The sequence below is a fragment of the Geotrypetes seraphini genome, chromosome 1 (genome assembly GCF_902459505.1).
Source record: "Geotrypetes seraphini chromosome 1, aGeoSer1.1, whole genome shotgun sequence".
NCBI classification, from domain to species: domain Eukaryota; kingdom Metazoa; phylum Chordata; class Amphibia; order Gymnophiona; family Dermophiidae; genus Geotrypetes; species Geotrypetes seraphini.
The window spans coordinates 222,395,797-222,418,833 of record NC_047084.1 but is presented as its reverse complement, the minus strand read 5'-3'; the positions used below and the strand labels follow the sequence as shown (position 1 = coordinate 222,418,833).

Below are 23,037 nucleotides of genomic sequence, written 5' to 3'. Positions count from 1 at the left end.
ACTGTGATAGCTGTTTTTAGCGCAGAGAGCTACACTGAATGACCCACGCTGCTCCCAATGCTCACTGAGTTCCTATAAGCGTCGGGAGCAGTCAGGCTCCCCAAGCTAAAAACTGCTATCGCAGTTTGACAGAAAAGGGCCTAAGTTTAAAGTACTGTATAACTGAAGACATGACATTTTGTAAAGGTCTTCTCAGTTTCAACTGGAGCCAAACAGTTTTCTGGGGATCCACCAGCTCAAGAGTGCTACTTTCTTAGGTATGACTTTATTTCCTCCCTTTTCAATTTCTCTCTTTTTGTTAGTAAATTTGGCATTGTCTGATTTTCTTATTAACTTGCACATTGGCTTGTCATCTTAACTAAACTAACTAAATTAAACCTTAAGTTTGTATACCGCATCCTCTCCACAAATGTAGAGCTTGGCACGGTTTACAGGAATTGATATAGAAAGGAACTCAAATGAAAAGTTGAAGGACTTAGTAAAGAGAAAGTTTAAAGGGACTTAGTATATCGAAGAGTGAGGGGTAATTATATTTTAGAGAAAGCCAAGTTTTCAGGTGTTTTCGGAAGAGTTGGAGGGAGCTCAGACTCTGACGCAGGGCAGCGAGGCTATTCCACAGCTCAGTGATCCTGAAGAGGAGGGATATCCCGAGTTTTCCTGCATGGGATATGTCTTTTAATGAGGGGAAGGATAGTTTGAATTTTTGAGTGGATCTGGTGGTGTTGGGATTCGAGGAGTTCCAAGATAGTGGAAAAAGGGGAGGAAGGATGCCGTGTAGAGTCTTGAAGGTTAGACAGGCGCATTTGTAGTGAACCCTAAGGTTACTGGAAGCCAGTGAAGCTTAGACAGAAGCGGGGAGACATGGTCAAATTTACCTTTTGCGAAGATTAGTTTAGCCGCGGTATTCTGAATCCGCTGAAGTCTATAAAGGCTTTTCTTTGTTAGGCTTAAGTAGATGGAGGAAAAGCAATTAACCAAATTTTTAAAAATCATAAATCATTCCGCTTTGCCCAATAATTACGGTATTCTATAATGAGAATTGTAAAATGGAGATTTTCATCTGAATGCCTTTTTCTTGGAAGTAGATTCAAAGAATAAGAACATAAGAACATAACATAAGAACATAAGCAGTGCCTCCGCCGGGTCAGACCACAGGTCCATCCTGCCCAGCAGTCCGCTCCCGCGGCGGCCCAAACAGGTCACGACCTGTCAGAATCATCAGAAGGGGCTCCCTTGCCACCTTGGCTTCCCATTTAAGTCCTGCCTTCCTATCGAAGCCCTAGCCCTCCGGTCTTTCACATGCACGACCTGGTTGGTTTTTACTCATTACCTGGTTAACTTTCTATACTTGTGTTACATCCCAGCTCCTCCTTCAGTATCCCATGATCCCTTTATCCCTCAGGAATCCGTCCAATCCCTGTTTGAATCCCTGGACCGTACTCTGCCTGATCACTTCCTCCGGTAATGCATTCCAAGTGTCCACGACCCTCTGGGTGAAAAAAAACTTCCTTGCGTTTGTTTTGAACCTATCTCCCTTCAGTTTCTCAGAATGCCCCCTCGTATTAGCAGAAGGGAGATAGATCTCCACTTTTTTATTTTCTGCCTCCCACCAAAGGTAAATTATGGTCTGTGGAGAGAATACCGTATTTTCACGCATATAACGCGCGCGTTATACGCGTTTTTACCTACCGCGCATACCCCTCGCGCGTTATATGCGTGAGCGCGGTATACCAAAGTTTTAAAACATAGTTCCCACCCCGCCCGACGCCCGATTCACCCCCCCCAGCAGGACCGCTCGCACCCCCACCCCGAACGACCGCTCGCACGCGCTCCCATCCGCACCCGCATCCACGATCGGAGCAAGAGGGAGCCCAAGCCCTCTTGCCCGGCCGACTCCCCGACGTCCGATACATCCCCCCCCCCCGGCAGGACCACTCGCACCCCCACCCCGAACGACCGCCGACTTCCCGACAATATCGGGCCAGAAGGGAGCCCAAACCCTCCTGGCCACGGCGACCCCCTAACCCCACCCCGCACTACATTACGGGCAGGAGGGATCCCAGGCCCTCCTGCCCTCGACGCAAACCCCCCTCCCCCCCAAGCACCTCCGACCGCCCCCCAGCCGACCCGCGATCCCCCTGGCGACCCCCACGCCCCCCCCACCCCCCTTCCCCGTACCTTTAGTAGTTGGCCGGACAGACGGGAGCCAAACCCGCCTGTCCTGCAGGCAGCCAACGAAGGAATGAGGCCGGATTGGCCCATCCATCCTAAAGCTCCGCCTACTGGTGGGGCCTAAGGCGCGTGGGCCAATCAGAATAGGCCCTGGAGCCTTAGGTCCCACCTGGGGGCGCGGCCTGAGGCACATGGGCCCAACCCGACCATGTGCCTCAGGCCGCGCCCCCAGGTGGGACCTAAGGCTCCAGGGCCTATTCTGATTGGCCCACGCGCCTTAGGCCCCACCAGTAGGCGGAGCTTTAGGATGGATGGGCCAATCCGGCCTCATTCCTTCGTTGGCTGCCTGCCGGACAGGCGGGTTTGGCTCCCGTCTGTCCGGCCAACTACTAAAGGTACGGGGAAGGGGGGGGGGGGGGGTCGTGGGGGTCGCCAGGGGGATCGCGGGTCGGCTGGGGGGCGGTCGGAGGTTCTTGGGGGGGAGGGGGGTTTGCGTCGAGGGCAGGAGGGCCTGGGATCCCTCCTGCCCGTAATGTAGTGCGGGGGGGGGTTAGGGGGGCGCCGTGGCCAGGAGGGTTTGGGCTCCCTTCTGGCCCAACTACCAAAGGTACGGGGAAGGGGGGTGGGGGGGGTCGTGGGGGTCGCCAGGGGGATCGCGGGTCGGCTGGGGGGCGGTCGGAGGTTCTTGGGGGGGAGGGGGGGTTGCGTCGAGGGCAGGAGGGCCTGGGATCCCTCCTGCCCGTAATGTAGTGCGGGGGTGGGGTTAGGGGGTCGCCGTGGCCAGGAGGATTTGGGCTCCCTCCTGGCCCGATATTGTTGGGGAGTCGGCGGTCCTTCGGGGGGGGGGGGGAGGGATGTATTGGACGTCGGGGGGGGGGGCATCAGGCTTTCAGGATGGGGACAGACCTTCAAGGGGGGACAGTGCACGGAAGTCAGGGGGGGTGAACGGAGAGTCGGGACAGCGCACGGAAAGTCAGGGCGGGCGAAAGGAGCGTCGGGCAGCATGCGCGGTATACCCGTGAGCGCGGTATATCAAAGTTTTTGTGCAAATCATCGTGATTTCTGCGCGCTATATCCGTGTGCGCGTTTTATACGGGTGCGTGTTATTTGCGTGAAAATACGGTAATGGTTTACTGAGTGGAGTGGAGTGGAATGGCTAGATGTGAATTGTTTGTTTACTCTTTCCAAAAATACTAGGACTAGGGGGCATGCAATGAAGCTACTAAGTAGTAGATTTAAAACAAACATGAGAAAATATTCTTTTACTCCACATGCAATTAAACTCTGAAATTTGTTGCCAGAGAATGTGGTAAAACAGTTAGCTTAGCAGGGTTTTAAAAGGTTTGGATAATTTCCTAAAACAAAAGTCCATAAGCCATTATTACGATGGACTTGGGAAATTCCACTGCTTATTTCTAGGATAAGCAGCATAATATCTGTTTTATTCTTTGGGGTCTTGCCAGGTACTTGTGACATGGGTTGGCCATGGTTCGAAATAGGATATTGGGCTTGATAGACCTTCAGTCTGTCCCAGTATGGCAACTCTTAAGTTCTTGTCCAAATAAAGTTTTTTAAAATCTTATTTATTTTTCTTTCCATGTAATTCGTTCTTTTTCTATAATGACTGGATGCTTATAATTATTTTTGGAAACCTAGTTTTTAAAAAAAGGGATTGTAATCTATTGGATTAACTGTTACAGTATTGGAATCGGTTATCTTTTTTCTATCAAAATGTACTTTTACAATTTCTACAGGTCAATAATATTCTACAGGTACATTTTTTTGTATCAATCATATTCCTTAAGTTTTTGGGTGTCTCAAGGCTCTGCCTTATCAAACTATTTTAACATATTTTTGAGCCCTTTGGCCTCAATTACAGATGATTTAGGAATCAGTGCTTACTTTTAAGCAGGTGATCTTGGTGGTAAAATTTTCTACTTTAGCTCCAGATTTAATTCCATTACAAAAATGTTCATCCACCCCCTCCCCAAACACACTTTTACAAAACCGCAAAAGCAGTTTTTAGCACCGGCTGGCACGCTGAATGCTCTGTGCTGCTCCCAACACTCAAGAGTTCCTATAAATGTCGGGAGCAGCACAGAGCATTAAGGGTGCTGGCCTGTGCTAAAAACTGCTTCTGTGGTTTTGAAAAAAAAAAAAAAAAGGGGGGGGGAGGGGATACTACTCATTGATTGATACTGAATATTTTTAAAACTACTAGTCACTTTCATCGTTCATCAATAATTCCAATTGTATTTAACATTTCAGTAGTAGTAGCAGTCAATATTTGGGCATATTATCACTTTTCTTTCAATGAACAGATTTTCTTGGTTATCTTTTAAAAAAGGATTTTTGTGTTATTTCAATTACAACCTCATTGAGGAAAACAAAATCTCTAAAATTCGCAACTTAAATCCTAATGTTTTCTTACCCAATTGGACCTACACCAGCCCTTTAGCACAGTCCAACAAACGCTCATCCCTGCTTCCCCCCTCAGACGTGCACCAGATCACACTGCAGTTCTCAACTAACATTAAAATATCTATATTTACAGTAAACAGTACATACAAATATGTTTACATTAACCTGAATTACTCATAAGAACATAAGAAATGCCTTCACCGGATCAAACCTTAGGTCCATCTAGTCCAGTGACCCGCACACGCGGAGGCCAAGCTAGGTTTTCTTTTTACTAAATGCTTAAAAAAATTATCTAGAGTGCTACAAACTCTCCAGCAGACATGGAAATCAAGAAAATACCCTTCTTTTTTATAATTTTCAAAGAATGCACGTAAGCAAATATGATATATTTTTGAATGCTGCACATCATCTAATGCAAAAGGCCCTGAAGCAGTGAACTTTAAAACTCTCTCCAAATTCTATAAGTTCAGCCTTAGAGGTACATGCCACTTAGGTGAGTCAAAAAATTGATTTAAAAAAAAAAAATTGGATTATTTTTTAATAAAATGCTTTTATGAGGAAAAATCTACCCAAAATAGGTTTCCATTTAAGATATATTATAGTCCAAAAGTTATTCATCATGACATAAGGATTAGTTTTAATTATGAAGCATGAGGCTGTATATTCAAGCAATGTTTACATTTTTTGGTAAATGAATTCCATTAATCCATTCATAATGTCACAGGCAATATTTCCATCTAGAAGATATCACAGATGCTTGGTTTTGCATTTCTCAGAACTGTGAATTTGTGTCTGCAGAAATAACATGCAAGATTCTTCTTCATAGCAAAACTGTTATTTGCAAATCGATGTACACAGAATCAACCCCTTACCTCTTAAGTGCGAAATTTATATATATGCATAAGGAGCTAAATGTGAGGAGGGAAGGACAAGCAGTAAAAATTAATGTGAAACCTTTAGAGCAGAATACTCCACAAGTCTTGGGACTGTTATATGTATAGCCTGAGGTTTATCATATTTTTCGCTCCTTGGAGGAGAAAACTCTATAATGGCAGCAGGCCATAAAAGACCCAGTTTAGGAATATTTTAATTAAGTTCCTCTACCTATGAGTACTACTATTTATTATTTCTATAGCACTGAAAGGCGCACGCAGCGCTATATATTTTAACATAGGATAGACAGTCCCTGCGCAGAAGAGCATGCGTGAAAATGTAAACACTGCAGCAAAGGCATGCAAGGCCTGGTGGCCCAAATGAAATATCATTATGAGAAGTGCTTTAATGAATATGACAAAAGGAACTGCTTGAACAGGCAGGATCTTCAGGTTAGTAAATGTTTAGATTTCATCATATTTCTTAAAGACTGCCATGAGGAATTGTCATATTTGAACATGTTACTGTTATTTTGATACAGTAGTTAAGAAGAAATAAAGATGTGAAACAAGCAAATATTCCTTTTATGGGCAGTACTGAGTGGCAATGAATACAATGAGAAAACAATGATTTAAATCAAGTCTTTTTGACTAGTGATTTAAGTTGTGATTTAAATCAAATCCACCCTGGTCAAAGGTGCCAGTGGTTGATAGGAACCTATGTGTACTAGACATTATTCTAATAGGTAGTGCCTAAGGGCTAGATTCTGCAACTGGTGCCTGTATCGGCCAGCACCTCCAAAAGTGGCACAAGTCATATGTCAATCATGTACCAGCGCCAGCTGCAGAATCGCGAGGATGGGCAAAGCAGATGCTGGAAATGTAGTCCAGAATTTGCTGGCCTACATTTCCAACGCCTGCTCTACACGAGAATTGTGTCCATGGGGGATTCTATCTGCCTATGGTCACTTCCGGTGCAAGCCATGCCCACTTTGACCATAGGTGCCGGTAGTCACCTCTGTGGATGGGACATCAGTGGCCTGTTCTGTAGGTGCCTATAAGCACCTATATTTTTTAAAAATTAGTTTTTAATTGGTTTTAAATGACATGGTCAATTACTATGTCATTTATCACCAATTAAACCAATTAAGTTAGGTGGCAGTAGAAAGCATACCACCACCTACCTTTCAGCATCCCTACAAGAATCAGGGCCTAAGTGCCATAGCACTTAACTGTAAAGAGGGGGTATACACATGGGTAGAGCATAGACAGTAGTGCTGCCCGATTCAGAGAAAAATATTTTGATTTGATTCATCCTGTTGAAAAGATTTTTCGATTTGATTCGATTCACTTTTTAAGTTTAAACATTTTTATTTAACCAAGGCAATATCATGTCAAAAATAGGAACATCCAAACTAAACATAGCTGTAAAATTAGTTAGAAACAGATTCACAGCTTCCCCAAAGCAAATCATCCCCGAAGTTTCCTCAGCCCCCCTGACGATTCTCAGCTTCCCCAGCCCCCTGCCCGATTCATATACTTACATTGTGGATGTAGAATCGCAGGGAGAAGAGGAGAAATGCACGAAGGAGAAAGGAGAGAGCCAGCCAAAAATACAAATATTTCCTTTGCTGCCACCGGCGCCGATCTGCACGAGGTCCTTTCGTTTCTTCTGATGTAACTTCCGGTTTCACAAAACAGGAAGTTACATTAGATGGGAACGACTCCGGCGGGCGGTGGCAGAGGGAAAACCTGAACAGGTCTCAGAGCCGAATCGGTGAGTCCGATTTTTCTTAACAACGAACCGATTCGAATCGATTCACCTGATTCGAAATGGTAAATCGCTTCTAATCGGAAATCGAGCAGCACTAATACACAGTGGCTATAGGCATGTCTCCCTGTTACACGTGCAGTTTACAGAATGCTATAAATAAGGCATGCCAACTTATTGCCTGCCATTCACATGACAAGAGATAGCACCTACACATGAGCATGTCAAGGTCACCATATGCTAGTATTTTGTAGTAGAATCATGGCATCAAGTTGCCATTTGTAGAAAAGGCATTAAGCACACAGCATTGGGGTACTTAAATTGCCCTGTATGGGTTTAATTTAGATGAATATATGAGCCCACAAAAGTCATGGTCTGTATGGTTCCTGCTCTTCCTAACATTTCTATCCAGATCAGCTTTTCTCAACTTGTGGCCTGCCCAGCCCAGGGCTACTTTATGTGTGATTGCAGCTCCTTAGCTATAATATTCAAGAGGTCCCTTTAGATCAATTAGGAAGTATATTGTAGGTTTAGTAATTTTTCATGCTAATGAAACATGAAGCCCTTTGTAATGCAAGGCCCTAAGCTATAGCTCAGGGGTGTCAAACTCAAATCACATAAGAGGCCGAAATCTAAAACACAGGCTAAGTCGCAGGCTGGATTTTTTTTATTAAGATATCCCCTTTGCTGACTCACAGTGTGGCAGTGGCGTACCAAGGGGGGGGGGGGGCGGGAAGGGCGGTCCGCCCCGGGTGCCAGCCCTGAAGGGGTGCTCCCGGCCTTGCCGTTCAGTCCCCCCCACCCCCGAAGGACCGCTCGCCCCACTGACCTTCCTGCACCACCTGTGAAGCAGCCCGCAGCAGGATCGCGACGTCAGCGATCCCTGAGCTGCTTGGGCGCTGCTTCCTGCACCGCGGTCCCGCCCCTCCTCTGACATCATAGGTGGTGCAGGAAGGTCAGTGAGGCGAACGGTCCTTCGAGGGGGGGGGACTGAACGGCAAGGCCGGGAGCATAGGTAGTGCTGCTTCATAGGTGGTGCGGGGAGGCCAGGGGGGCGAGCGGTCCTTCGGGGTGGGGCGGGCGGGCGGGCAGGCAGGCTTTCAAGAGGGAGGGGGGGGACAGCAGGCCTTCAAGGGGGGAGGCAGGCCTTCAAGAAGGGGGACAGGCCTTCGGGGGGGTGTGCAGACCTTCAAGGGGGAGGGACAGGCCTTCAAGGGGGGGGACAGGCAGGCAGGCCTTCAAGGGGGGGCAGGCAGGTCTTCAAGGGGGGGACAGGTCTACAAGGGGGTGGGACAGGCCTACAAGGGGGTGGGACAGGCCTTCAAGGGGGTGCAGACCTTCAAGGGGGGGGGGACAGGCCTTCAAGAGGGGGAGGCCTTCAAGGGGGGGACAGGCAGGCAGGCCCTCAAGGGGGGGACAGGTCTACAAGGGGGTGGAACAGGCCTTCAAGGGGGGGTGCAGACCTTCAAGGGGGTGCAGGCCTTCAAGGGGGTGCAGGCCTTCAAGGGGGGGGGACAGGCCTTCAAGGGGGGGGACAGGCAGGCAGGCCTACAAGGGGGGGACAGGCCTACAAGGGGGTGGGACAGGCCTTCAAGGGGGGACAGGCCTTCAGGGAGGGTGCAGGCCTTCAGGGGGGGGTGCAGGCTTTCAAGGGGGGGACAGGCCTTCAAGGGGGGTGCAGGCCTTCAAGGGGGGACAGGCAGACCTTTAAGGGGGGACAGGCCTTTGGGGAGGACCCTGGTTTAGAAGTACACGGAGGGAAGGGGGTGTTCAAAGAGACGTGCATATGCCAAACTTTGGGGGGGGAGGAAGAAATAATGGGTCTGAAAATAGAGGAGAGGGAGAGAGATGATGGACCATGGGATTTAGGGAGGGAAGGAACAGAAAGGGAGAGAAATTGGACACAAGGGATGGTGTGGAGGAGGGATAGAGATACTGGATAGGAGGGTAATTGGGAAAAGAAAGGGAGAGATGGTGGACTCTGGGGTGGTGGGGAAGGAGGGAGAGATGCCGGATGAAAGGGTAATTAAGAAAAGGTGGATCTGTGGAGGGAGATGAAAAAAAGGAAAGATACCAGACTTCCTGGGGAGGGAAGGGAAATGGAAAGAGAGGACAGAGTTGGCAGATGGATGGTTAGCATGCAGAAAGAAGAAAGAAGGAGACCCTGGCAAGCAAGTTATCAGAAGAAAACCAGAGCCTTGGACCAACAAGATTTGAAATATAACCAGACAACAAAAGGTAGAAAAATTAATTTTATTTTCTGTTTTGTGATTATAATATGTCAGATTTGAAATGTGTATCCTGCCAGAGCTGGTGTTGGACTGCAAACGTGAGCTAGGATTTAACAGAGAGAGAGGAAAAGTCCTTTTTGTTTCTTTATTTTATTTACACCACAGCGCCAGTGTGGTTAGGGGAAACCAAAGGGGGTGAAAAAGCTATAAAACCCACCAGGAGTTTTGAAAAAAATCACCCCAACTGGGCAGGAAAATTGAATTGAAAAACCAATTCAATAGGCTGAATCGAATCGAAATTTTTTTTCCTGAATCTGGCAGCATTAGTTTGCACTACTGTCTTAGACTTTAGGACCTGGGATTGGGGAGAGATGGCATCCTCAATACTTTGTAATGCAAGTGAAACGAGGATTTGGTCAGACTTTTGAAGGGTCTGCAGAAAAAAAATATTGTATAGGCCGGGGACATGAAACAGCAGGAAATGGGAACTTTTCTTCCTTCTATTTTTGTGAATGGAAAGGCTGAGGATGTCAGAGAGTTCAGTTAAAATATGTGCTTTATAAGAAAATATAATAATGTGTTTTATAAAGTTTATAGCATAGCTGGCCTACCCAGTGAGGTGTTCCTAGTGGTGGTGGTGGCAGCGTGTCAATGTGTTGAGAGGAAGAGGTGGTCTGGGAAATTCTGCTGAGCAAACTCTGGGCCCATTTCCACCCCCCAGTTAGTCCACTCCACTCAACTGGTTCACACACTGAGTGGGTCTTTGGGTGTTGTTTTGGGATCTCTTCCAGTGGTTTATCAGTATCTCCTTCTGGTCCAAGGAAGGAAACTTTGTTATCCTTAGCATTGACCTACAGAATATGTTTGTAACAGCGCTGCTTGTGTGGCATTAGGCTATGTAGTGATCGAAAGAAAAAAAACAGACCTTTGCACATTTTTGCACTATATTGTGGGTGTATGAGGAGATTCACATTTCCTGCACAGCTAAGTCCATGTGAAGTTACCTTGTGCTATATTTGACATCTAGCAAGGTCTCTGTTTGAAAGGAAAGATCTAAACTTAAAAAAGTAGTGGCCAGAAGTTATGGTAAAAGCAGATAGTGTAGCTGGTTTTAAGAAAGATTTGGACAAATTCCTGGAGGCAAAGTCCATAGTCTGTTTATTGAAAAAGACATGCAGGAAGCCACTGCTTGCCCTGGATCGGTAGCATGGAATGTTGCTACTCTTTGGGTTTTGACCAGGTATTAGTGTCCTGGATTGGCTACCATGAGAATGGGCTACTGGGCATGATGGACCATTGGTCTGACCCAGTTAGGCTATTCTTATGTTATGTTCTCATCTGTAGGGGCCTTTGTTTTCACTTCTTATTTTAATGTATTTTTTTTCTGGGAACTTATCAGTGTTTTTTATAATGGGAACAAAAATGGAAGAGAATGTGTGTGGGATGAGGGGGTAACTAATTTCTTCAGCTAAATAATTCAATCCACTTCAAACAGACATAGGAGAACTCACACACCATTCACACACCCTCCAACCAACAACGTCAAAAGAAAAAAAACTGTTTGACAACCTCCTAGCCATTCAAGTTGCAACACTCGACCCCCAACTCTACAACCAATTGACATCGACCACAGACTGCAAAACCTTCAAAAAGAAATAAAAACCCTTCTATTCAAAAAACACATAAAACCGAACTAACACAATCAGAACTGTCCCAAGCATCACCTGCAACTACTCCATATGTACTTCTGATGTCATGACAATTCAGACATAATTTTAAATGTTATGTTTGGAATATAAGAAAATTTTCACTGCCTGTTTCTATTCTGACCATTTATTCCGTTTCATGGTCATTACAAAAAATATTTTTTTACATGGGGGGGTCTCAAAAAATGATGGGCCCCGGGTGCCACATATCCTAGGTACGCCACTGCAGTGTGGGCCCCAGCACCGACGGCTGCTCCGACACTCACAAGACTTCTGTGAGCATTGGATCAATCACCGCCGCTGCCAAAACCCACGCTGCGCGCCAGCAAAGAAGGAAATTAGTCTTAGTATAGGAATACAACCTCTCCAACCCCACGCCGGCTACAAAATAAATAAAAAAGACTTTTCTTCTCTTTTAGGTCCTAGTTCACACTTGCTGTTTAACACTGGCTCTGGCAAGATACACATTTCAAATTTGACATATTGTAATCACAAAATAGAAAATAAAATTATTTTTTCTACCTTTTGTTGTCTGGTCATTTTGCTTTTGGTCCCAGTTTCTCTTTCTGATTTTTGTCTGTCTTCTAATTCTCTTTCCAGTGTTTGCTGTCCAATTTTTTCTCTTCTCTCTTGATCCAGTCCCTGTCTCCAACATATTGATTTTTCCCTTTCAACTTTTCTCCTTTTTTCTTTTTTGCCTCTGTCCACTCAAATCTCGCCCTCTTTCTCATCCTCCTTTTTAAATTTTCAGCTACCTATCAATTTTCCATCTCCAGATCCAACTTCTCTCCCTTTCTCTTCCCAACTGCCCCCCATCCCATCTCTCCCCCTGCCTGCCTGCCTCCCCCCAGGTCCACCATTTCACCCTTTCTCTTCCCAACAGTTCTCCCTTCAAGTATCTTTTTCCACACTACCCCAGGTCCAACCTCTCTCCCTTCATCTCGCTCTCTTTACAGCCCAGCATGCCTTTTCCTCCAGCGTCGGTCCCACTCTCCTCACAGCCCAGCTTGCCTTTCCCTCCAGCGCCAGTCCCTCTCTCCTCACAGCCCGGTATCTTTCCCTCTAGCACCAGTCCGATGTCGCTGCCAAGCCGAGGAGTCTGCCAGCCTCAGTGATTCAGCAGTAGTGTATGTGGCACTCCCTCCTGCTTTTCACCTGGCGCGTCTGTCTCCAATGACGTGTAACTTCCTGTTTCCGCCCGGGAGGACCGCGGCGGTTGGAAGGCAGGAGGACGAGCCATATACAACACTGCCAAATCACTGCCCAAGCCAGCAGACTTTCCGGCATGATGGCGACATTAGACCGGCACAGGAGGACATGCTGGGCTGTGAAAAGGGGCAGTTCGGGAACATTGCCGCAGACCACATAAAAAGGACAGGCGGGCCAGATTTGGCCCGCAGGCCTTGTGTCTGACACATGTGCTGTAGCTTGTCTAGCTTGTATGTAACAATTTGCAAGCATTGGGGTACGTAAATCTATTTCATACAGTATGCAGTCACTGTGGCAATCTTGAAAACCCAACTGGATAAGCATACTTAGGAAAAAACAAAAGGAATTGACCCCAAAATATCCACAAAAAAGAAAATCCAGAGAAAACCAAAAAAACTCTGTGGAGTGAAGATGTTCCCAAATGGACTTTATTTGAAAGTATCAAAGTTCCAAAGGTACACTAAAATCATCCACATAAAATAATTCCATCCACATAAAAGTAGATCATCCACATAAGAGCCTTAAAGGACCTAGTCCGCTAGGGATACAGGACCCAACACGGTCCGCGTTTCAACAAAAAGTCTTCTTCAGGGGTCCAATTGTGTGGTGAACCGGAAGTGAGACCCGTGTTGGGTCCTGTATCCCTAGCGGACTAGGTCCTTTAAGGCTCTTAAGTGGATGATTTACTTTTATGTGGATGGAATTATTTTATGTGGATGATTTTAGTGTACCTTTGGAACTTTGATACTTTCAAATAAAGTCAATTTGGGAACATCGTCACTCCACAGAGTTTTTTTGGTTTTCTAAGCATACTTAGGAAACAGCAGTCTAGATCAGTAGCACCCAAACTGATCCTTGGGAACCAGCCAGTCTAGTTTTCAGGATATTCTCAATTAATACAATGAAAGCTTAAATAAATACATTGGTCAACGGACACTGTTTGGAAACTGCAACATCTCTCCTCTTCATGTAGAGAAATCTAGAATTTTACCTCAGCCCCGATATGCCCCACTTGGATTATTGCTGTGGCCTTTATGTATAGATTTCATTAAAATTAAAATATCAGGTAGAAGGGTTGATTTGTAGGACAAATAAATTTGAGCATATGGAGGGGAGGAGTTCAGGGAGCTAGGAGGGATACGGGAGGGCCCTGCCTGCTTGCCTCAGGATGGGGGGGGCCCTTCCTGCCTGCTAATAGGCCTGCCTGCCTGTAACTAGGCCATTAGGCCTGCCTGCCTGTCTGCTACTAGGTCACTAGACCACCAGAGGAGGGACAGGGTACAGAGCCTAGCAAGGAGTGTGGGGTTGGGTGCAGAGCCTGGCAGGGAGAATTTGATTCAGAATTTTTTTTTTTCTTGTTTTCCTCCTCTAAATCTAGGGTGCGTCTTATGGTCACGTGCATCTTATGGAGCGAAAAATACAGTAAAACTTGAAACTTGATTCAAAAGACCTCTGTATGTAGACCTTGTTTTTGAGTTTTGTTTCTCTTTTTAATCTTTTAATTTTTTCTGTTTAATGAAAATTAATATATTTCAAGGGCGTAAATATCCACATACCTCAGAAGAGAACACACCGGGTACGTAAATTCTGCACCTCATTTCTTTGCTCTTGATTGACACAGTTTTTATGCACATATGTTTGGCTATTTAACACCTCATATTAGGTCTTGTGTAATATTGTTTTATTAGGCACATAGTAGATTTTTTTTTTCACCCCCGGCTCTATACACCATAAATATACAGAGATACAGAGTGTCATCTGTTCTTTCTGTTTTGATCTTCATATTCAACACCATTACTTACACCTCAGCTATATATTTAGCCCACAAGTCACCATATTGGTTCACTATCACAGGGTAAACTGCTCTTCACAGTTTTCTCTATCAGACATGTCCACATATACTGACACACCAATTTATAACCCATAAGAAGATTATTAGGACCCCTGAGGAAGACTATTAGGTCAAAACATGGACATGTTGGGTCCTCTTCAATACTGAAATCGTAGATGTTTTTATTGACTCTTCTTATGGTAATAAAGTCTACATCTGAAACAGCCTCCACAGTTCTTTTGTTTTTGGACTTTCCCTACATGTTATTAGCCTCAAATGAAAAATGTTCATCCCTCTCTTCTACCCTGAAGTCACCTTCAATGCATCTATATTTCCCTGACATCATTGTTAGCAACAATTAAATGACATATAGGATTTTTTTCCTTTGTTCAGCTGGACACTATAGTGTTTAATGTATCACAACAGAAGAAAGATTGATAGCCACTGGTCTAGATCAAGCCTCAAGTATTTTGTAGGTCAATACTAATACCTCTGTCTAAACCTAATGTGGCTGCACACACCACTATAGACCATTATAGGAGTAATTGTATAAAAGGCTGCTTGAGTGGCAGATATGCATATATGCTGCACCTATTTTATAAAGAAAATATGCACATAAATACCATTTCAACATTGACCCTTCTGGAAAGTCCCAAAGTTGCATGTGCATTAAGTACAAACCCCACACAAATGCCTATCTTAAGAACGCCTCCACTTATTCCAGGTAAAAGTAGGCAGTAATAGGCTGGTGCAGGACAATTCTACAGTCTAGGCACCTGCATTTATACTCTACTTGCATATATGTCTAGAATACTAGCACTTATGCACACATGTGTATACTTATCTGTGTAAAGTGCTAACATGGCATCTCAGCTCTATTCTTTAAATGCTTAACTTACAAAGTGCATATTTGCAAAGGAAACATGCACACAGGGAGAATGGATGGGCCACAGGCAGAGCTCACACACATAATTTAACAGACTACTTTAAGTAACATACATCCCTATTACATTTAGGTGCCCGATGTTACACCAAGCCAGGTTACAATAGTATTCTATAATGGAACCTAGTCGCCCAGGTTCTATTATAAAATAGGCTTCTACCATGCATCCTTGGAGCACCTAAATGGAGGTGCCCAGTTGTAGAAATGTTTCGTTAGTGAACACTTTTACATGAATATAGCCCAGACCAGTGGTCTCAAACTCGCGGCCTGGGGGCCACATGTGGCCCACCAGGTACTATTTTGAGGCCTTCGGTATGTTTATCATAATCACAAAAGTAAAATAAAACAATTTCTTGATCATATGTCTCTTTAACTATAAATTATAATATTATTATTAAGACTTGTCCAAAAGGAAAGATTTATAAACTATAAAGAGTTTTACCTCATGCAAAACTGTCATTTCTTTAATAAGACATTAACTATTTTTTTCCTGATGCCCTCCAAGTACCTACAAATCCAAAATGTGGCCCTGCAAAGGGTTTGAGTTTGAGACCACTGGCCCAGACCATTTTAGGAACACCTATTCATTAATTAAAATCACTATTTTGGGCACTGATATGGCTTATAAAATTGCATTATATGTGCCAAAAGCTACCAAACTTTCAGAGAAATGTTTCCTCATTTGCTACCTGTTTCATCTGGTGAGCTTGGTGAAGCACTATCCTGTGACAATGTTGTCCAACTGGAATCTTCATCACTGGGTGCCAGATTCTGAATCCTGTGCAATGCACAGTCTGTCTTTGCTCCAGTTTTAGGGTGGTCCTTCTTAGTCTCTGGACTTGAGGAGGCAGTGGCCATTTGGCCATCATCTGGAGTTAAAGACTTGCCTTGTTTCCCATTATGAAGGATGTCCTCATTAACAATGGTAGTGGCCTGGCTATTGCTTGATGCTGATTTCTCTTCGTTATGGCTGTTCCCGAGAGTCTCTCCCAATTCCCTGGCTGAAGTTTCTAAGTCTGCATAGTAATTAAGGAAACTCTTGGTTTTCCGGGGCTGTAAATTTAAGATTTCACAGCCTGAGGAAATCTGCAGGTTTGGCTCCTTGCCCTCCAACTTTTCTGAAATGATGTTGATAACCCCAACTGAGCTGATGTTTTTATTGGGATCCTGTTGCCCCTCCTCTGCTGCCTTCCTAAGCTGGTTTTCCCCATTTTTTACCAGTTTGATATTCGCAGAGTTATTTGCCAGCAGAGGTTGGGTTGCAGGGTCAGCAAGACCCATGGCAGTCTGAATGCTAGTCAATGCATATTTTTTCCTGCATTTTGGAGGAGTGGTATTCTTGGTTTCTATATGTTTGACTTCTGCATTTAGTAGTTCATTGTGGGAAGAGCGTAGATTAAGAGTGTTAGGAGGAGTGACAGGGCCGTTTCGATTTGCAATATCTGTTGCACTGTGACTTGCCATAAACACTGGCAATGTATCCACACTGGAGTCAACTACAAAAGAAAAGAAATACATATTAACAAAAGACAGACATTAAGTCTCATCATCCCCTTGTTATTGCATGCAGAAGAGCAGAGTTTCCTATCCAGGACAGCTGTTTAGCTATTAATCAAAAATGACTGCAGAAGGAAGTAATTAATCCCCTCAAACATAAAACCAATGAATTTTAATCCACTCATTCAGTGTTCCATAAATTTTAGATGGAAAGAAGATAAACCAATTAAAAGCAAGTTAACTGTTACCATAGTGTTGGACCATCCCAGTGATTTATAAAAGTACATAAGCCCAGTATCCTATTTCCAACCATGGCCAAACCAGGTTTCCAGTACCTGGTACTGTAAGTAAGTCATTTTGGTTTCCTAGGAATTCAAGCCATCAGAGTCTAGTGGGACAGCAAAAAGGCTGCACTGGAAATTGCAGGAATAATGTTACCATCTCAAGGAAATAGGAAACAGGTTACATACTCCCTCCAACTAAAACCCTATAATTAATGAGGGAAACAATTTCAGAAAGATTACTGCACACACACAAAAAAGAGTTTTATGCACATAAATTGTCTGAAAACTGCTCACACTGCAAGCAGGTAAAAACATTTGGTTTTTGTTTCAGAACATAAGAATAGCCATGCTGGGTCAAACCAATGATCCATCTATCCCAGTATCCTGTCTTCATAGTGACTACGTAAGGTCAGAAGTGCCTGGCAAAAACCAAAATAGTAGCAACATTCCAAGCTACCAATCCAGGGCAAGCAGTGGCTTCCCCCATGCCTGTCTCAATAGCAGACTAGGGACTTTTCCTCCAGGATCTTATTTTTTTTAACTAGTTATGTTAACCGCTCTTCCTCTGGCAATGTGTTCCAGAGCTTAACTATTATCTGCGTGAAAAAAACATTTCCTCCTATTGGTTTTAAAAATGTTTCCTTATAATTTCATCAAGAGTCCCCTAGCTTTGTAATTTTTGATGGAGCAAAAAAAGTCTGTCCACTTATACCTGTTCTGCACTACTCAGGATCATGTTGAATCGTATCTCCCCTCAGCTGTCTCTTTTCCAAGCTGAAGAGCCCTAACCTCTTTAGTCTTTCTCATGCGTACAATGTAGTTTATATGCTCTCAGGACAAGTTTAGATCAAGAGAGAAAACTAGGTGCATTGTGTTTGTCAGAAAAGGTATATGCAGAACATTATGGATTTTTTTTCCTTAGCAATTCTCAAAGTGAAAATGCATGCAGACTTACTTTGAAAACTGAAGCAGAGACCACAAGTATAAAGTACCTATAGATTTTCCAGCAATACAGATAGTTTAAAAATTGTTCCCTCGACATAAAATTTCTAAATTACAAAAGGCAACAACTATGGAGCAATAAAGTCATTATAGTGTTTCATAAAGAACTAAATAAAATAATTTAAAAATTGACTTACAGACACAGCTGAACAGACATTCATATAAAAGTACTGTCTTTTCAACAGTATTGTTTAACCTATTTGTTTTTCATTTGTTTTTAAAGAATTGGTAAAGAATTGGCGGTTACAGTGGTAGTCGGTGGTGAAGAGGGATGAAGCCTTGAAAAAGCTATCTCGGCGAAACATGTCGGCTTGGACATCCCTTATAAACGCTGACATCTCAAGCCAAGCAGACTTAGCCACAGTTTTAAGCTAAGTATAAAAACATATATAAAAATATAAATAAATAAAATAAAAAGTCTAAAAATATTTAGCTCTAAAAAGATTATGAGACCCAGTGACGAGCAGACACGTAAAGCTCAGGACAATGAAAAGTTTGAGTCCTGAGTGGTGCCACTGAGGGTCGGTAAAAATTACATATGGTTGCTTGTTTAGCAGGAAAGAAGGCATCTTAATTGGCACTTATGTACACAAAGAACTATTTGGTAACGGATCATGTAAGGGCTATAGCAGGGGTGCCTAACATGTCGATCGCGATCGACCGGTAGCTCAGGAAGGCAACGTGAGTCGATCGCAGAGCCCTTCCCGGGCTCCGTGATAGACTCGTGTTGCCGTCCCGATCTACCGGGCCCATCAGCCTTCCTCTCCCCGACGTCAAAGACGCCGACGCCGGGCATTAGGCTGTTTTTGTCATTTCAGGGGGGGGGAGCGTGGCAGTGGCAGCAGCAGCAGCAGCAGCCTGAAAAAGAAATCATCCTGACCGGGGTCAGTGTCATGCTCTGGAGCTTCTACAGCCTTCCTATCTCCCTCTCCCTTCTACCTGCTTCTGGCCACACCCCCTGCTCCGCGGCTCTCTTCGGCAACTCAGCAGCAGCGATCGACACAAGCTTCTGATGTCGGGGCCTACCCACTGTTAGTCCTGCTTGTTTCAACTTCCTTTTTCCACAAAGGCGGGACTCGTAGAGGGAAGGCCTCGATGTCGGCAGCTTGTCTTGATCACCGCTGCTGACGAGTTGCTGAAGAGAGCCGCGGAGCAGGGGGGTGTTGCCAGGTGCAGGTAGAAGGGAGAGGGCCAGATGCAGGACTGGTGGGTGAGGGAGGAGAAGAGAGAGAGAAAGAGAGAGGGGAGGGAAACAAAAGGAAATATTTCATACTGGGCTGGGCCGGAGTGGAGGGAGGGTGGAAAGATTCTGGCTACAGGTTGCAGTAACAAAGGAAAAGGGGGGAAAGCTGAAAATGGAGATAGTGACACAAAGAAGAGAAAGGGTAAGCAGGACCTACTGAATAAGGATAGAGATACAGAGGGGACATGAAGAGGAGGTGAAATAGAGACATAGAAGTAATGCTGAAAAAGTGTGGGGGGGGAGATAAAGACATTGAAAGGGCAAATGGTGAACATGGGATAAAGACAAGGACAGAGACAAATGAAGATTCTGAAAAAGTGGTGAGATAGAGATATAGGTGAGATGGACACAAAGAAGGGTGATGCTGGAAAATAGGTGGAATGGTAATTCTGACAGACACAGAAGGAAAATGCTGGATCAAGGAGAGATGGGGCTCAGGCTGGATGAAATGAGGAGAAATGCCTTGTTTTCCCGAAACTTCCTCTCCTACGTCAGAATTGACGTCAGGGAGCGGAATGCTGGTCAGTGCGACGCTTCTGCAGGGAAAGCTTGGGACGGCGGTGGCTTGGGGGCTGTTACCCGATGGCGGTGGCAGCAAACCGAGTGGCTTGGGGGAGGGCACGGAGAAAGAAAGAAAGGGGGCAGACAGGGAGACAGAAAGAAGGGGGAACAGGGAGACAGAAAGAAAAAGTTGGGGAAGAGAATGAGGAGGAGAGGAAACATACAGGAGGCTGAAAGAAAGGAAGAAAGATTGGATGCACAGTCAGAAGAAGAAAGTGCAACCAGAGACTCATGAAATCACCAAACAGCAAAGATAGGAAAAATGATTTTATTTTCAATTTAGTGATCAAAATGTGTCTGTTTTGAAAATTTATATCTGCTGTCTATATTTTGCACTATGGCTCCCTTTTACTAAACCGCAATAGCGTTTTTTAGCGCAGGGAGCCTATGAGCATTGAGAGCAGCGCGAGGCATTCAGCGTAACTCCCAGTGCTAAAACCTACTATTGTGGTTTAGTAAAAAGGGAAGGGGTGTATTTGTCTATTTTTGTATTTTGTTACTGAGGTGACATTGCATAGAGTCATCTGCCGTGACCTCTTTGAAAAAACCCGGAATATGAATAATTAACATTTTCTCTGCCTTTCAGTGTGCTTTGTGTTTTTTTTTTAATTTTATTGTTGGTAGATCATTTTGACTTAGTCATTATAAAAATAGCTCGCAAGCCCATAAAGTGTGGGCACCCCTGGGCTATAGTGTATAACTTGCAAGGGGGGGATACATGTGGGTGGAGCCCAATCAAGCAGAGATTATCTTACATGTTATTCAGCATTGCATACATATTGCAGCGCTATAGAAATGATAAGTAGGAGGAGGAGATGGAATACTAAATTGCAAGTACTTAGGTGCACAAATTTATGACGGCCATAGACCTGGTATAAGTGAGCTAGTGCTGCCCAATTTGAATCAGTTCGTTTTTATTAAAAACCGGACTCACCGATTCAGCCGCAAGACGAATTCGGGCTATTTCATGCCGCCGGCTCTTTCCATCTAATGTAACTTCCGGTTTTGCGAAACCGGAAGTTACATCGGAAGAAACGAAAGCAGTGGGAGAGTCAAGCGGCGAGCGAGTGGACCTCATGCAGTAGGCCATGGCACTCGGTAGCAACAAATAATAGTTTTGGCTGGCTCTTTCCCCACGATTTAATATCCAATTCAGGCAGTAAGTAAATACATCAGCAGGGGGGCTGGCGAGTCTTGGGGGCTGGGGATGGAAGCTCCGAATCGGCAGAAGGGCTGATGAGTCTTGGGGACTGAAATCTGCAGGGGAGTTGGTGAGTCTTGGGGGCTGGGGATGGAAGCTGAAATCGGCAGGGGGGCTGGGGATGGAAGCTGAAATCGGCAGGGGGGCTGGTGAGTCTTGGGGGCAGGGGATGGAAGCTGAAATCGACAGGGGGCTGGTGAGTCTTGGGGGCTGAAATCGGCAGGGGGGCTGGTGAGTCTTGGGGGCTGGGGATGGAAACTGAAATCGGCAGGGGGGCTGGTGAGTCTTGGGGGCTGGGGATGGAAACTGGGAATTGGCAGGGGGGCTGATGAGTCTGGGGGCTGGGGATGGAAGCTGAGAATCAGCAGGGGGACTGGTGAGTCTTGGGGGCTGAAATCAGCAGAGGGGCTGGTGAGTCTTGGGGGCTGAAATCAGCAGGGGGGCTGGTGAGTCTGGGGGGCTGGGGATGGAAGCTCAGAATCGGCAGGGTGCCTGGGGATGGAAGCTGAGAATCATTTCTGTAGGCTATCAGAAATTTGCTTAATTATCTACTCACACAGAAAAGCAGTAAAAGTCAATAGGTTCTCTGAGTGGGAACAACCTGTTTGATCTTGCACTCGTGTGATTGACCAATTGTATATCACTGTTTAATTTATCACATTGATTAATTTGAGCACATGTGAGGTGTCCTATGATGGTGTGCACTGCAGGCAGAGGGTGATTAACCTGTGCCTTATTGTGTAAAGCGCTGGAGAATTCTCTCCTCTCGCTTACCTCTCACGCTGAGGAAACCCTGCTTCAGTATAATCATTTATATGATTTATCTTATAAACATTATTACGTGGTCTTTTCCTTAAGTGCTGAGACATCAGGTTGTTCCCATTCGGAGAACCTATTGACTTTTACTGCTTTTCTGTGTGGCTTTAACATTTTTGCTATTCATTATACCTAAACTATTATTCAGTAGAAAAAATTTAGTTTGCTCAATCAAATCCTGTCTGGACACTGGACTTCTATGAGTGAATGTTCTGCTTGATTGAACAAACTACATTTTTTTCTACTGAATAATAGTCTAGGTACAATGAAAGTAAATAGCAAAAATGTTTGAATAGATAATTAAGGAAATCTTTTTCATATTGCTTGCTTATGGAATGGGAAAAAAGACTGTTCAAGCAAATGTTTCCAAAACTGCTTTAATGGAAAAATGTGATTTTTTTTTAAGTACTTCGTGAAATTTATTGTACTTTGTTTAAACTTAAAAAGCTGTGTCATTAACAGTGAAGTGAATCGAATCGAATCGAAAAATCGATTCAACAGGGTGAATTGAATCGAAATATTTTTCTCTGAATTGGGCAGCACTAAAGTGAACACATATAAATGTAGGTGCATTGATGCTGACTCACGTTAGTCTTCTATAAAGAATTTTGACACCAGTGATAGAAATGGCACACAGAAGCATTTATAGAACTATTTCCTATGCACCCAATTTATTAAAGTGCACTTCCATTGGCAAAAAATGAGTAACTTTTATGGTATTAGCTTAGTTCAAAACGTATCTACGCATGTATATATTTTTTAAATACAAAGAGGTAAATATTTGACTGGCAGTGGTTAACAGATTTTTGATCGCTACCAGCATTATCCCCAGATATTCAATGTCAGCTCGTGCCTGGGCACTGGCATGCAATATCTGGGCATCTTCAGGTGGCTAACCCTTATGTGGTTAAATGCATAGAAATAAGACTGCTTTATGTGGTCCTATTTATGCAGTTACCTTGCATGGTTAAGTGCTGAATTTCAGGCACTTAACTGCTTATGTGCCGACTCTACTCCTGGACTGTCCACAAAATAGCTAGTTTCAGCTTGGTCACTAAGGGGTAAATTCTATAAAAGACACCTAAAGTTAGGCACCTAACTTAATTAGTAAATTGGCTTCAGTAAATGCACTTTAACAAGCTCATAATTGGGAAAAAAAAATTTACTTGGGAAATAGTCACCTATTGCATGGTGCCCAGCAACACCTAGCAGCAAAGTAGGTGTGTTTATGGGTGGAGAAAGATTTAGGCACTGCTAGGCAATTCTCTAAAGGACGT

General features: G+C 44.5%; 1 protein-coding gene across 24 annotated transcripts in view; it reads right to left on the bottom strand.

The window, feature by feature from the left end:
- APBB2 (amyloid beta precursor protein binding family B member 2) overlaps positions 1 to 23,037 on the bottom strand; it is a 586,942-nt gene that overhangs the window by 325,607 nt on the left and 238,298 nt on the right. For 23 of the 24 annotated variants that reach the window (XM_033946701.1, XM_033946629.1, XM_033946610.1 and 20 more), the window contains one exon: positions 15,846 to 16,652. The exons of the other annotated variant lie outside the window; for it this stretch is intronic. In XM_033946701.1, coding sequence (XP_033802592.1) covers positions 15,846 to 16,652 — 807 coding nt within the window. The remainder of the gene's footprint in view (positions 1 to 15,845; positions 16,653 to 23,037) is intronic. 24 annotated transcript variants of the gene reach the window in all.